The sequence below is a fragment of the Tachypleus tridentatus genome, chromosome 9, assembly GCF_004210375.1.
Source record: "Tachypleus tridentatus isolate NWPU-2018 chromosome 9, ASM421037v1, whole genome shotgun sequence".
Lineage (NCBI taxonomy): Eukaryota > Metazoa > Arthropoda > Merostomata > Xiphosura > Limulidae > Tachypleus > Tachypleus tridentatus.
In genome coordinates this window covers 85,154,124-85,170,961 of record NC_134833.1, presented here as the reverse complement: position 1 = coordinate 85,170,961, position 16,838 = coordinate 85,154,124, and the positions used below count along the sequence as shown (strand labels likewise).

Below are 16,838 nucleotides of genomic sequence, written 5' to 3'. Positions count from 1 at the left end.
CTTATAACAAACTTGAGACGTAAAATAATAACCACAAAGCGTGTGTGTTTTCTTTTTGTAAAGTGACATCGGGCTATTTGCTGAGCCCATCGAGAGGAATCGAACCCCTGATTTTAACATTCTAAATCCGTAGACTTACCGCTGTACTAGCGGAAGGTGATAACCACGAAGAAGCCCAGAAAATATCAAAAGCATAATAAATTCTACGGCAAGTTTCGAACTTTTGTTATATACCATATGTGAACTACATATGAAAAGAAATTATTTCTGTTATAAATATTCTGTGAACAAGTTGAATAACTATAAAAACCTTCTTTGTTTTGGCAAGACCAGATTGTTTTGAGGTCAGTCACACCTCTTTAATTTTGAATAGCTTACATTATAACAAAATATTTTAATAATATTTTGTATTTTATTACTCGGGAATATATTGCTTTCTGCTTCGATAAACAGCAACTGTACACGAACTTTTGCACATCTCATTTTAAATGACTATTTATATACTTTTGTTAATTTTAAATTAAGTCCATGTAACCAGTCCTGAGAGTTCCCCCCCCATATCTTTCGATTCCTTGTTAGAAGGACCCAGTATGAAAATTTTAGAAATATAAATATTTCTAAATAAATATTTGAACGACCACTAGCTTTCCCATTTTTTTATTTTTATTTTTTGTAAATCAATGGATCCAGTCCTGGGAAAAGTTAAAACATTTTTGATCCCTCAAGGGAGGATAAAAATGGGAAAAGTTTCAAATTCTGAATTTATATTATTGTTTTAAACAGTTCTTCATATCTTAATAATAATTTTCAAATAAGTCAATTCATTGAAACCCCAGAGCCCCAAAAACGTCCTTCATCTCCTATTTTTAGGTCCTTCAAATAAATATTTTTCTTGGTTTACACACACGCTTGGAAGTAATTTTGTCAAACATTACTGACGCAGTTCTAAACATAGACATAAAACTACTATATAGACACCATGGTTTATTATTTAGAATATCATTGAAGGATGACTCAATTTCCGAACGTAACAGGAAAACGTATGAGAAAATATTTGTTTTAATTTCGCGCAAAGCTACAAGAGGGCTATCTGCGTAATGTAAGTCTAGAGAAAAGGTACCTAGTCATCACCACCCACTGTCAACTCTTGGGCTACTCTTTTACCAACGAATAGCGGGATTGACCGTCACATTATAACACCCCCACAGATGAAAGGGCGAGCATGTTTGTTGTGACAGGGAATCAAATCCATGACCCTCAGATTACGAGTCGAGCACCTTAACTACCTGGTCTGCTGGGCTCTTAGGAATAACAAGTAATTCAAATAATTTTTTAGTTTAAATAAAATGCTTTGTTTCCGTAGACCTTTTGCAATTTATTTTAAATGATATTCAGAAGAAACATTTTAACGCTTCTCGTACAAAATAATATTCAATGAAACAGAGACGCTTGGGCATAGATAAAAGTTAATTCGCATCACTTGAAGTGAGTGGCGTCGTAAACCTGTAAGAAAAGGACTTGGTGCAAGAATATTTTGTCTCTTCCATAACTCAACCCTCTGTAAGTAAAATAATATATTAAATTATAACATGAAATAAAATCATGTTTTCGCTTATACTGTGAAAATGTTATAGATAATTCACCTAAGAACTATGAGAAGCTGCTAAATACAACAAATATATTTGTAAATGACGAATCTGTCATCATGGTTAAAGACAGGCATTTAGTAAGTGGCAAAAACGCTCTAAGTATCATATTGTTACATATTTATCATGATAAGTATTTTAGGACAATTCCGATAGAAATGTGTTTTGATCTTCCACAGATTTCTTCCAATTTCCTGGAGACTTGTCATTAGTAAAAGTCCCTACTATGTATTTTTGAATTAAGTAGGTGTCCCATTCGGTGCGGGGCAATGGATGAGGCCGATCGGTGTGTGTTTTAAGTCCTTGTTGCAATAAGTTTTCGATAATGGTTTCATAATTGTAACCGTCGTGGCGAATACTGTGTTCCGTAAAGTCAGCACCTAAAGTCTCCTCTGCTTGCAGCATTCGAATTGAGATAAACTTATCTATAACCTATTAAACAAAAAGAAAAGTATAAGCATTATAATTTAAATATGAAATGAATTATATTGCGCTCTTACGCTATATATATATACTTGTTTTGTTTCTTTTTATACAAATATTATTTGTATTATCCAGCATCACGTGTACTGTTTGTGGTATTTGTCATTAGCTTACATGCGTTTCTAACCTACATTACCTTATCCACCTGGTTTGGATTTATGTGTGTTATTGAAATAACCATTAATGGCAAACTATGTCCAAATAATCAACGTTAGTGTTGTCTGATTGCTACAAAAACCATAGAGATAGAGTAGATTACAGTGTATAAAAAAGTAGAAAAGAAAACGTGATGAAAATTGTTGCAGGTAATGATCTGTGAGAGGCCATATAAATGTTAAAAACTGCATTTATCATTGAAAATAAATATAGACTAATAGGACAACAGACTTAAAAGACCATTAAAAGGCTTATGTGCGCGTTACCAAAATTGTTGCAAAGGTAAACAAGTTTACCTTAAGCAGAATGAAAGTGGCTGAAGCACTCCAGAGACCAATAGTTACACACGATAGCATTTGTACTCCTAAGATGTAGAATCCTCCTCCTTTAAAGAGTCCTTTCAAACCCTTTGTTAAATGTAACAAGGGGTCATCATTTACGAAGAGACCCACAGCTATCATGCCCCAAAGACCTCCGACACCATGGACAGCTACTGCTCCTACTGGATCGTCCACTTTAACCCTGTCCAATAAAGGTTGAAAACGTATGACGAGAAAAGCACCAACAGCTCCAACAATAATGGCCTCCCACGGATGATAGAATGCTGAACCAGCTATTAAAAGATATTATACAATAATAAACTTAGAACTTAATTGTATCGATGTTTTATATCAAAGAGTAAAACGTATAGGTAGTAAATATCACAAATTAGTATACAACTTTGAGGAATTAAATCTTTCATCGTGTGACCTGTATTACTCGATTTCGTTACTTTATAACAAGATAGAGACTTTCCGTATCTATTTGAACTAGCACATTAAAACACGATGTCAAACGTTAGTAAGAATATAGCAGCCATTATGGAATTCGAGCAGTGCTGAAAATTTGCATAAATCTTGGCTACAGTTAAAATAAACTACATTTCTTTGTAAGCCTTAAAGAAATTAAAGACAAATGACAAATAAATATAATTTGCTGTAACAGTCTTTCTTAACTATGTGTGGATTCTTGTAGGATATCTGGTTCGAGGCTGAATCAGATATTCAAAACCGCAACTGCAATGTACAAAGGGTTTAATTTTTTTTCACAATGTCGGTGAAGTCAAATTCCTTACAGCAAAGCTAAAACAGTTAATTTATAATGATGCCTGGAACTATTTTAGAGTATTTTGGCTATCATCATAAGGGATTCACTAAAAACAAATGATTAAATACGTTTGATTCGGTATTAATTATTACAATTATATCATATCAAGTGAAATTTGTTGAGAACAAAGCTACACAAAGACCAATCTGTGATCTGCTTCGCAGATAGCTAAACCGAGTATTTAGCGCCCTAAGCCTACAGACTTACTGCTAAGCAACTGAGGGGGCTTAAAACTGCAATTAAATATTTTAAGTCATACCTCTTTAATAAGAAATTACTTTTGCATGTTTCTTATTCAAAAGAAACGAAATTTCTTATTTACGAAACCTGGTTGAGGTAAATGTTAATATCACTGATTTTTTTAACCTGCTTGTAAATTAATCAATATTAAATCATTCAACCACAAAGTGGAGAGCATGTTTCATGGCAGCCATGACTCATACAATACATGTCTGAAGAAGAGTATAATTAATCACTAATTTGATGGTTAATTAAATCATTTATAGTTAAAATGTCATAAAAGAAAACGCTTAAGACTAATTAAGTTAATTTATTCCTCTTAAAAAGGACGATTAGCGCTAATTTATAAGTTAATTAAATTTCCTTTCCATTTAATGTCTTAAAAGGACGATGTCTTAATTAAACTTACTCTTTTAAATATCAGCCAAGTATTTAAAGATTTTCAGTAACACGAATATAATAAATTGTTGGAAAACCTTATTTAATGTAACTTTTTGTTTGTTTTGAATTTCGTCCAAAGCTACACGATGGTTATCTGCGCTAGCCGTCTCTAATTTAGAAATGTATGGCTGGAGGGAAGACAACTAGTCATCACCACTCACTGCCAACTCATGGGCTACTCTTTTACCAACGAATAGTGAGATTGACCATCACATTATAACGCCCCCATGGCTGGAAGGGCAAGCATGTTTGGTGAAACGGGGATTCGAACCCGCGACCCTCAGATTACGAGTCGAGTGCCTTAACCACCAGGCCATAATTTTTTTTTAAATGAGAATACAAGTCATGGAGAAAATCGTATGTCCAGAATGAACAAATATATTTCGCAATATTACGTAGTTAGTCCAAAAACCAAGTGATTAAAGTTTTGATAAGGATTCAACATTTGTAACAAAAAAAGCTTCAGTTACTATGACAGTTTTATAATAAACTATAATTAATATTCATTTACACGAGTAATCGTTACTATAATTAGAAACTGCATTTAATATTCCATTTACACAAGTAATCAAAGTTTTCTTTATTTTAGAAATCACACAAAACATTTGAAAACTGAATCAGCTGTGCACTATACTCACAGTTGAAAACTAACCCACAATACATGAATCCGAGACTTGTAAAATTCAACATATTCTGAAACAGTAGGTAATGTTTAAATGTTCTCTCATATAACTGCGTAAATAAAACAAACCAATTAGACCCACTTACAGTCCCCCAGTGGCTCAGCGGCATGTCTGCGGACTTACAACGCTAAAAACCGGGTTTCGATACCCGTTGTCGGCAGAGCACAGATAGCCCATTGTATAGCTTTGTGATTAATTCAAAACAACAACAACGCACTTATAGCTAGGGAATTCAGCAAAAACAATAAGTATTTCGATTGTTTATATAAAAAGAGCGAACAACCTAGAAACTTTATTTCAGTTTCTTTCAAGTCTCTTATGATAATAGGCTCGGCATGGCCAGGTGGGTTAAGACGTTCGACTCGTAATCCGAGGGGCGCGGGTTCGAATCCCGGTCGCACCAAACATGCTCATCCTTTCAGCCGTGGGGGCGTTATAATGTGCGGTTAATCCCACTATTCGTTAGTACAAGAGTTGGCGGTGGGTAGTGATGACCAGCTGCCTTCCCTCTAGTCTTACACTGCTAAATTAGGGACGGCTAGCGCAGATAGCCCTTGAGTAGCTTTGCGCGAAATTCAAAAAATACAAAATAATAACAGATAATACGTACTCTCCTTTCACGTTTTATAAATCCTGCTACGATCTAAATAAGCTATTACGTCCATTACATAAAGTTTCAATCTAGAACTTGCGTATTTGTCGTTTAGATATAACAAACAAAGTTAGATATATAACCTTAACTTCTTGAGAGTGTAATCATTTAAGCACGTAACAAATGTCTTCTATCTAATATTTTGGACGGTTCTTATGTTTTGGACTTATGAAGTCTTCATCTTTGATGACATCACCACTTTTCCACTCCCTCTTCCCTTCACTCTGCGTCAGGTGGCCTCCTTTGGATTCATTAGTGCGAACATTACTGTTTACAAACATACCTAAAAGTTCTTCTATTGAAATTTCAGGTGATAATTTGATGTCTTTCTTAAAGAGATGTCACACTAATATTTCATTTTCATAAAATTAAAACTGGAAGATTACTTTTAGTCAAATATTAATACTCTTGCGTTAAGTAGGTAGGTTTTTTTTTTTCGTATGAGACACGTTTTCTCTCTCAGTTGTTCTAAAAATATTAGAAGTTAACTGTTCTCTGGATAAGCGGGATAGAGAATGTAACCAGTTCAAATATGGTTCCACGTGCAGTGAATCACAATATACTCAAACCAAACTCAAGAATTCTGATTGAAACCACACCTTATTAAAAACTTAACATATATGTTTTATCAGAGTGAATAGAAAATATAGCAAAACTTCAGCTTAGACTCATAAATTGGATATTATAGTATTTATCATTAATAGAGCAACCCTAAGTAAGGTTTGAACTACCAATTCATATTGAATAACTTTTCTAGAATTTAAGGATCCCACATGTAATATCTTTGTCAAAGAAATACCACTAAGATATAAAACCAAATAATTTTTTTCTGCTTACCTAGCATATTTCAGGACAATGAATTACAACAATTTACAACTCTGTACACGTGAAAATCCTTTCATAAAACACTTCTTTACCTGTTACGCTCACAAGAGCCCCTAGGATTGAATTTATAATGTCACCAACTAAACACTTTCGATTCTTTACGTACCTGAAAAACAGAGAAGAGAGAGAAAACGTAAGTAAAACTACTATAAACAGGAAATGTGTCTGTAGAACCTTGTGTACTTCAGTAGTGCTAAATAACAATGCTTACAAAAACATCAGTAAAAGTAAGTGGCATGAATACCACGAGCTTTGTAAGTCTCTTGAAACATGCTAAAATACTCATAATTACATGTTAAGGAAATGTTTAAAAATCAGTTTATATATGTATGTAAGGTAAAACATTACAGTAACAGAACAACTGAAACATCATGAGAATATTTTATCAATATATCTAACACTGTAAATATTCATTTGTATAAATCAACGTAAAGTTGATATCATGAAAGTGTACTTACGTTTGTTGGCACAATAACAGTGAACTGATGTATGTTGAAACAGTGAAAGTGTACTTATATATATTGGCACAATAACAGTGAACTGATGTATGTTGAAACAGTGAAAGTGTACTTACATATATTGGCACAATAACAGTGAACTGATGTATGTTGAAAGAGTGAAAGTGTACTTACATATATTGGCACAATAACATTGAACTGATGTATGTTGAAACGGTGAAAGTGTACTTACATATATTTACACAATAAAAGTGAACTGGTGTATGTTGAAACAGTAAAAGTGTGCTTACATATATTGGCACAATAACAGTGAACTGATGCATGTTGAAAGAGTGAAAGTGTACTTACATATATTGGCACAATAACAGTGAACTGATGTATGTTGAAACAGTGAAAGTGTACTTACATATATTGGCACAATAACAGTGAACTGATGTATGTTGAAACAGTGAAAGTGTACTTACATATATTGGCACAATAACAGTGAACTGATATATGTTGAAACAGTGAAAGTGTACTTACATATATTTACACAATAAAAGTGAACTGGTGTATGTTAAAACGGTAAAACTGTACGTACGTACATTGATGGAATAAAATTGGACTTACGTGGAGATCAATCCAACGAGTCCTCCGGCAAGTGAAGCATTAACAGTGGTTACTGCTGCCCTGAAAAATAGAAGATGTTCATTTTTTTATAGTAAAAAATGTCGATAAAAGTACATATAAGCAATGGTTACGCCAACTACGTAATAATATTTTTTTTTCAAAATAGAAGCATTATTTATAATTATCCTAATTATCAAGTAAAATAATAATTAAAAAGGGGAAAAATATTAGTAGCAAGTACTCTGTTATTGGACTAACTTCGCAATGCAAAAGTATTAATGACTCCATCTTTGTTGTAATCATACAATGGTTAAATAAATGTTTTAACGTGTGCTTCCATGGTTAAGAAATAATCGCAAAATTGATTATGCAAGCAAACTAATTTATATTATCCATAGTGAATATATCATGTTAACACAAGGTATAACAATAGCAAATTCTACTATTGAGGTTGTGGTAGTAGTACTTGAGAAGAAAATGTGCTATCTTTTATGAGTTTAATTCTAATTAACAGTGTATTTATTTGTTTATTTTGCCGAGTCACCACGGAAACAGTACATTTAAATAACAGTGTATTTATTTGTTTATTTTGCCGAGTCACCACGGAAACAGTACATTTAAATAACAGTGTATTTATTTGTTTATTTTGCCGAGTCACCACGGAAACAGTACATTTAAACTGTAATTCTTAAGAAGATTCTAGTTGTTAAACATGCCCTGGTCGGTATAATATGAGTGATATCTAATATGTCATTAGATGCAAATTGTATCAGTCACGTGAAAATAAAGTATAATGTGATTATTTATCTCTTGGTTCTTAAGTATTTAAAAAATAGTTTAGAGGCAGAGGTGCGTTAAGTTTTAACCTTGGATTGAGAAATCGATTGTCGTAAAATACATATTATGGGATAATAAGAAAAGGGTTAATCTTTCTAATTTAACAAAGGGAATAAATACAAAGTGCCACTCTTTTCTCATCCAGTTAAAAACGCTTACGGATGTAATAGCATGAATACACATCGATCGGATGTGCCTTGGCTATTTGTATCCAGAAAAGAACATGTATTATCTTGCGAAAAAAATAAATCCAGTATACTTTGTAAATGCTACATTTTTTCAATCCTTCCAATAAAGTTGTTGTGTTGTAATATGTTTCAATCTGGTAACCTGTATTACTACAAACAATAAACAATTACAAATTCATTGTGAAAGTCTTCACTATTTCTAACGCAATCTACTGACACTGAGACAATCCTTTCTGTCTTTGTAGTGTGAAGACGCATTGTCATGAAGCTCCAGAAGCCAAACAAAACATTAGGCAGGAGCTGAACAGTGAGTGAACAACCTCGGTGTGAAAAGCAAATATTTTTAATTTCTTCGTAGCACACTAGAGCTCTAGTATTTTATAGGTTGTTAACGTATATCTAATACAACTCTTAAGCAAACAAATATTATGATTTTCTCTCTAATCTGTTGGTCTCTTTTAATTTTCCTTGTAGGTTAACCTGTAAACGCCATACTGATAGTATGAATGGTGATTATAAATAGTAATATCAGAAACGTGGCAGAAAATAAACAAGTCAAGAGTTCTGAGCCTTCAAGAAAGAGGGCTAACGCTATTTTTTTACCTTTGAGAATTGTTTTTGCAACAGTTTGTCTTGTATATGGCTATAATCTTAATTTTGGTTTGAGAAGTTTTCATGAACACAACCCTTCGCACTTGTAAGGGCATGGTGCCTTTGCATATGAAATGTATAAAAGAGAAAATAAGGGAAAGCACAGCTACACCATGATGTACCTTTGTGCTAAACCACAAATCTTTTATACATTTCATCATTATTTTTTCAGCAAGAGTAAACAGGAGACCCTCTATTGTATAGCGACATGTCTGCAGACTTACAAAGTGGTAAGTTATCCCATTGTGTAGTTTTGTGCTCAATTACAATCAGTCTGTCAAGTAAATAAACATGGAAATAAATCGTCACATGCCTCTATTTTACAAAGAAGATTTTAGCTTATCGATTTTTTATTTTTTAACTAACTCCTATTAACTTGTAAAGTCATACCATAGTTTTTAACTACGGTATGATTTTTAATTTTTTTCTTGAAAATTTTATTATGCATATAATACAACTTCCAAATGTTCAAACAGTACAGTGTTCATTGTTTTAATAAATTGCGTACCGAAAATATACTACTAAGATTACTGTTTGAAGTTTGTGTTCATTGTAAAATAAGACCATGTCATTGTAATGTCCACAAAGATATATTCGGTGACTAACATTCCTTATTTGTCTTTGTATGTCACGCTTTGAAAGCTCTTAGCCTAACAAAACCGTGAGAGGTCTGTTCTGGCCTATTTTATGAAAATGGTATTGTAAAAATTCACAATAAAATATTGTTTGTGTTTTTTGTTTGAGTTTTAAGTAAGCTATATTTAATTAACAGTTCATATAAGAAACACGAGAATCAACTAAAGGGTGTGTGTGTGTGTGTACAGTAGTTCACATACCTTGCAGCATAATGCCACTTATGATTAGAGATTCCAAATGTGCTTCCGCAGTTGAACACCAACCAGCCCCACCTATGGGTGATATTTATAGTTTATTTATATAACATTTTTTCGAGCCGACCAATAATCAAAACAACTCGTTTAAAAATATTTTATACGTGATTATATTAATAGGATTTGATATTTTCCTCTTTTGTTTTATCTTATTTTTTTACAATCACAAACAGATCACTTGTTGCTTCGTTATTAAATGAAATAAGATTTTAACACTTGTTTTTAGATTAAATCTTGTGTAGTCTTTCAGTTAGTATAATTTCATTCGAGAAAAAGCAATTTACACACTAAATAAAACCATAAATTGTTTATCAAGAAAAATTATTTACTGAGACTGACAGTTATTTTAAGGAACAAATTATCCATTAAGCTTAAACAAGTCACTATTAGTTTAATATTTCTCTATTATTTGTACCAAAGTGTGAAAGCTCCCACGATGGCATTGATGGGATTTCCCATTGGGAGAGGAACCACTCCATGGTCATATCTACGAAGCCTTGGTTTCAACATAATAGCTGAAGTTAAGGCCGAAACACCTCCAAGAAGATGAACTCCAGCAGAGCCTGCGAAGTCGATTACTCCCATTTTCTTTAAAAACCCATGACTTCCCCACAACCATCCCGCTGGAATACAGTAAGTAACTGTATTGAGAAGTGAAAATACACAATAAGCATTAAAACTAGTTCTCTCAGCCATGGCTCCAGACACAATGGTGGTCGCTGTTGTGGCAAAGGAAAGATGAAAAATAAAAGTAGCAAAGACAATCCCCATATCTTCCGGTTCTGCATCTAGAAAGAAAGAACCAACTCCACAAAATGGATTTGTCCAGGGACCAGTTCCATATTGTAGCCCATAGCCGTACATCCAGTACGTCAGTCCTCCAAATATAACATCTACAGCATTCTTCATCATTATGTTAACTTCGTTTTTCTTGGTTACTGCTCCAGATTCCAGGAGTCCAAATCCTGGGAACAAATAATATTTATGTTGCTTCATCTTTCAATGTAGCATTTCAAAGGCACTAAAGGTTCTATAAGCAGTACAATGACGAAGCTGTATGTAAATTATCATTACGTGATTGAAAAAAATTATAGAATACAAACCTTTAATATAACTAAATTAACTATACCATGTTATTTTAAACATGTAAAACAAATAAGTTATATATTAATAATGCACACTTTTTAACCATATTTTTGTTGTTGTTTTAAGTTTTTTACATATTCAATTTCAAAATAACAAAAAACTAATTAAACACAGTTAGTGAATATTTACCAAGGAAGATCCAAAGCGTTTTTAGAATACAAAAATTATTCTAGAAGTTAATTTGTTGTGATTAAAGCCAATATATCTTAGAATTCTAAATAATTCCTGGAACTTATTTATTCACCTAAAAGTGAGTAATTTCTATCTCTGTATCTTAAGTCGTTTTTGATTTCCTACTGCTATTGTTTCCGTACTAAATATGTATTTCACTTTAATTTATTCTATACGGTTGTTTCTTTCTAAGTGAACAAAAAATTTTCCTAAATAATTAAAAAATACGAGGAATTTTAAAAAATCATCTTAATTAAAACAGTTATAACGTTGTTGTTTTTTAATGAATGTGGCTTCACGTGGCCGAGGTTCTTCATATGTAGCAAGGTGTTTAGGTCGCTCGACTCGTAATCTAAGGACCGCTGGTTCGAATTCCCGTCACACCATACATGCTCGCCCTTTCAGCCGTGTGGGCGTTATTATATTATGGCCGATCCCACTATTCATTAGTAAAAGAGTAGCCTAAGAGTTGGAGACATGTGGTGATGACTAGCTGTCTTCCCTCTAGTATTAGACTGCTAAATTAGGGACGGCTAGTGCAGATAGCCCTCGTGACTTAAATGACTGCGCTATAACAAATAGCAACACAGGAATACGTACGATGACTCGAATATAGAATCCTAGGGGTAGCTTTAGTACCACTCTGTGATCTACACTCAGACGAACAGTACTGGCAACTAGTGAAAAATATTAGCGACTTATTGTTCGAAAACAATGCCGTTTTTTATAAAAATTATACGAAAACAAATTGTTTTAAGAACAAGAAACTTATGATAAATGTTTTATTTTCCGAGTTAATGATTCATAATATCTAAATTAAAGAGGCGGACGTAGTCAAGTGGCCAGCCTGCTGAATAGTGAATGGAATGGTTCAAGTTTCGCGCACTGTTCTGCAGAAATACACTCCGCACTTCAGGTTCGTGAGTCCGTTAAAAGAAGGATAATGAAATACCACTATTCGATTAAATTAGCCAAATAAATGACAATGGGTGCCATTGACCAGATACTTTTCTTCTGAAGAATCAGTTCAAAATTTGAGACAGCTAGCGCAAATAGTCCTTGCATAGCTTTGCACAAACGTTCAAAGCAAATTGACCAAAAACCAAGATGACTTGACAAAATAAAAAACTCAAAATTCACAATGCATTTGTCCAAGTTTTGTGCAATGGTTGTTTATTTATTAAGACGACCCAGCATGACCAGGTGGTCAAGCACTCGATTCGTAATCTGCGGAATCGAATCCTCGTCACACGTGCTCGCACTTTCAATCGTGGGGCATTATAATGTGACGATAATTCCCACTATTAGTTAAAAAAAGTAGCCCAAAAGTTGGCAGCGGGTGGTGATGATTAGCTGCCTTCCTCTAGTTTTCCACTGCAAAATTAGGGAGGGCTAGCGCAGATATCCCTCGTGTAGCTTTGCGCGAAATTCCAAATCTACTACTACATTGACGTCGAACGAACAACAAAGGAGGGAAACAGTAAAACTATAGAAAATAATTAATAGAAGATAATTATTTATAACAATGAATAGTCTTATGTTAACCGACTGGTCACTGGGATTTATGTTGAAAACATCTAGTGTGTGTTTTTCTTATAGCAAAGTTACATCGAGCTATCTGTTGAGCCCACCGAGGGGAATCAAACCACTGATTCTAGCGTTGTATGTTTGTTTGTTTGTTTTTTTGAATTTCGCGCAAAGCTACTCAAGGGCTATCTGCGCTAGCCGTCCCTAATTTAGCAGTGTAAGACTAGAGGGAAGGCAGCTAGTCATCACCACTCACCGTCAACTCTTGGGCTACTCTTTTACCAACGAATAGTGGGTTTGCCCGTCACATTATAACGCCCCCACGGCTGAAAGGGCAAGCATGTACGGTGCGAACGTGATTCGAACCCGCGACCCGCGGATTGCGAGTCGAACGCCTTAACACACTTGACCATGCGGGGCCTTTTAGCGTTGTAAATCCGTAGACTAAGCGCTGTACTAGAGAGAGGCCAGAACATCAAGTACACTGATATGTGACAGAAAAAAGCAACGTCTGGGCAGAAGTGTTGTACTATATGTAGTACAAAAACCATGGGAGATCACTAGAACGTTACAACGAAATATTAATTAACAAAAATGCTACTAAAGTATCAACAGCAAAATGTTGTCACGTGAAACACTATAATACGCACATACCTTATTTATCCACTTTTGTATTATATCAAGTTGTGTGTGTGTTTCTTATAGCAAAGCTGCATCGGGCTATCAGCTGTGTCCACCGAGGAGCGTTGAACCCCTGATTTAACGAAGACTTACTGCTGTCCCATCGGGGTACTTAAATAAACGGTCTTTGTCAGATGACGAATCGACTGCCTTAACCACTTGGCCATGTCGGACCTTAAATGTTTGTTAACACGATAAAAGTTCATTCCAGGAGATGTAAATAAATATTAGCCTAGTATGTTCCGAGGGTCGCAGGTTCGAATCCTCGTCATACCAAACATGTTCGCCCTTTCAGCCGTGAAGGCGAATAATGTCACAATCAATCCCACTATTCGCTGGTAAAACAGTAGCCCAAATATTTGCGGTGGATGGTTATGACTAGCTGCCTTCCTTCTAGTCTTACACTGCTAAATTATGGACGGCTAACGCAGATAACTCTCGTATAGCTTTGCGCGAAATTAAAAAAAAAATGTTTATTATGTTATTCGTAAGTGAACATGCAAAAAAAATTAATTAAATCAAACAAGATCCCAAAAACATCTTTGTAAGAATTACAAAACTCAAAAACGTGTTTTTCTTTTCAATTTGATACGAAATACAATGATGACAAACTGTATAAGTTGAACTAAAGCTGGGATTAGTTTGGTTACGAAAACAATATTTTAGTGCTTAAAGAACTAAAACTGATTACAAAAACATTATTTTAGTGTTTAATATAAATACAAAATTATTAGTTATTTAGTTAGGAAAGATATTCGTGCTTTAAACTGACTTTCGACGTTTTTTGTGGTTGCGAATGGTATTTTATTTTCTTATTTTAAGCTAAGATTTGAAGCTTATTTTGTACAGCTTTGAGTGTACGATCAGACTTACCTCAATTTTGAACGGAATCTAGTTTTGAAGTTAACAGATGTTAACCATATCTGATTTTAAGCTGCGATGTCTTATTTTGTTGCTTTAAAATATATTATGCCAACTTTAACAGCTTTCAAATATTTATTTCAGATATTTTCACAAAGCTATACACCATCTACCAGTTTTAAACTGATAGACTTCGGTGAAGGCAGACATTCATCAGCACCAACTGCTAACTGTGGGGCTAATTGAATAACGTAATCAGGTTATTATCCTCATAAAGCGTGGAAGGCCACAAAGTGCGAGAACATTTTTAAAAGAATACTATGCGACTAATTAATCCTCAAATTCACAACTCTAGTTTCCCATTGATATTTTAAGTCTTATGGACTTTTAACCCCTAATAAGTTAGTTACGAAGAAATTGCAAAATGTTTGTATACGTGGTTATGATTAAAATATTTAAAAAATCTAGAACAATAATTTAGCCAAACAAAAATTATATTCAAAGATTATCAGTTACTTGAAATTAATAATTTAATGTAAAATAAAAGAACATACGTTTTAATTTAGATGTTACTTTGTCTTCAGTATAAGTTATTTACAGTTGCTTTCGTATCTGTTGTAAACCCATTCACATCTTATTCCTCGTGTTATTTCTATATTTACACTTATGAGGAAGATAAAATTAAAGTAAACAAAGGTAAAACCTAGCTTACCTGTCTGCATGGTAAAGATAACGAAAGAGGCTGTTAAGATCCAGGTAGCGTCGTCCGAATTAACCGGATCAAGTGTATTTATTTCGGTAGTACCATTTGCCATCTTTCGTTTTATTTTCAGTCTTTCCTAAAAGGGAAAAGCCTTAAAAACAATATTTTTAGTGACAAATTAACTTAGATCACGACTTGAACGCAAAATTCTATCTAAAATTAAAATCGTAATACTTAGGTAAAAGAATGATAATTTGGAAAACAGAAGTATTTTCCACAATACAGAACTGTTACGATCGCTAAAATTTAATGATTCATTAAAGACAAATTTATACTAAATTATTCTGATCGAGCCCTGAACACGAATTTCTGAAAGGAACGTATGGTTAAGTTCAATAACGTTACACCTTCCCAATACTTGTTGCTGCTGAGTAGCCTGATTAAATGTAGTTCTGATGTTACGTTACTTCTTATAATTGTTTTACGCGTTTCGAAAGAAATCGATACAGAGCTCTTCATTTACGAAATCTTAGAAAGAACGTCTCGTCAAACAGTATGAAGGGTAAGTTGAATCTTGTCATTATGACATAACTGGCGCTTGTTTCTAGGATTATAATTTATTTACAGCGATATAAACAAAACTTTACTGTTTGTGATTCATTATACAAATAATGTTCCCCACCAGACGTGGTACACGAAAGGTTTCAATTAAGGTGCAGAATACAGTTGTATTTGATTTGCTTTTTTCAGGGTTTAGCGTTTTACTGGGCATAAACTAAATCCGACGTCTTACGAAACACGTACAAAAAACGTAGTTAATCTTAGTAGAACTGAGTGGAGGGAAATGGTTGGCATGTTTTTGCATTTCGCGTAAAGCTACTCGAGGGCTATCTGCGCTAGCCGTCCCTAATTTAGCAGTGTAAGACTAGAGGGAAGGCAGCTAGTCATCACCACCCACCGCCAACTCTTGGGCTACTCTTTTACCAACGAATAGTGGGATTGACCGAACATTATAACGCCCCACGGCTGAAAGGGCGAGCATGTTTGTTGCGACCGGGATTCAAACCCGGGACCCTCGGATTACGAGTCGAACGTCTTAACACGCTTGGCCATACCGGGCCAGGTTGGCATCTAGTGTAATGGATTTATGGTTCCGATATTCGAGTCCAGTTACTGTAAAATATTGTGTTCCAGACTTTAAGACCGTAAATAAGTTTCCAGGGAAAGTAATAAAATCCCATTATTTTCTCAGTATTCAACCTTAGCGTTGGACGTTGTTCGAAATTAGGAGAGGGGGGAACACACGTCAAAATAGTCCTTAGTTCGTCAGATGTATGATTTTCTTTGGGATCATTGGTGTAAGGCTCAAAATATCCTTCGTTATTTATTATTAACTTTTAATATATCTTAACTTTATACACCTTTCTTTTGTACAAAAAAATCTTTGATCGTATTTAATATTTTGATTTAGTGTGTCTGTGTCTGCTATTTAGAATTTTCGCGCAGAGCAACAAGAAGGCTGTCTACTCATAACTGTTACTAACGTTGAGCTGGTGAACTATCTGAGAGACAAACAAGACCTGAATGGCACGGGCACGATCTTCAATAGTAAATATTTGTATATCATATCGTATAACTGCTTACTTGATATTATTTGTTTTACATAAAAGTTAACTCAAGAATGCCAATTTTTATAACACTAAACACATAATCAGTGTTTAGTGTTGCTTTGACGAATTAAAATAACTTGCTTAAGCTCTCTATACATCTTTTTAAACATACTT

At 34.0% G+C, this 16,838-nt stretch overlaps 1 protein-coding gene across 1 annotated transcript; it reads right to left on the bottom strand.

The window, feature by feature from the left end:
• Window positions 1–1,784: 1,784 nt before the first annotated feature.
• Window positions 1,785–15,166, bottom strand: LOC143227410 (putative ammonium transporter 3). The gene is made up of 7 exons (XM_076458863.1): window positions 15,064–15,166; window positions 10,381–10,930; window positions 9,912–9,983; window positions 7,400–7,459; window positions 6,365–6,438; window positions 2,582–2,898; window positions 1,785–2,078 (listed from the first exon to the last, which is right to left on the bottom strand). The coding sequence occupies exons 1-7, from the start codon at window positions 15,164–15,166 to the stop codon at window positions 1,785–1,787; spliced, it is 1,470 nt and encodes a 489-aa protein (XP_076314978.1).
• Window positions 15,167–16,838: the final 1,672 nt, after the last annotated feature.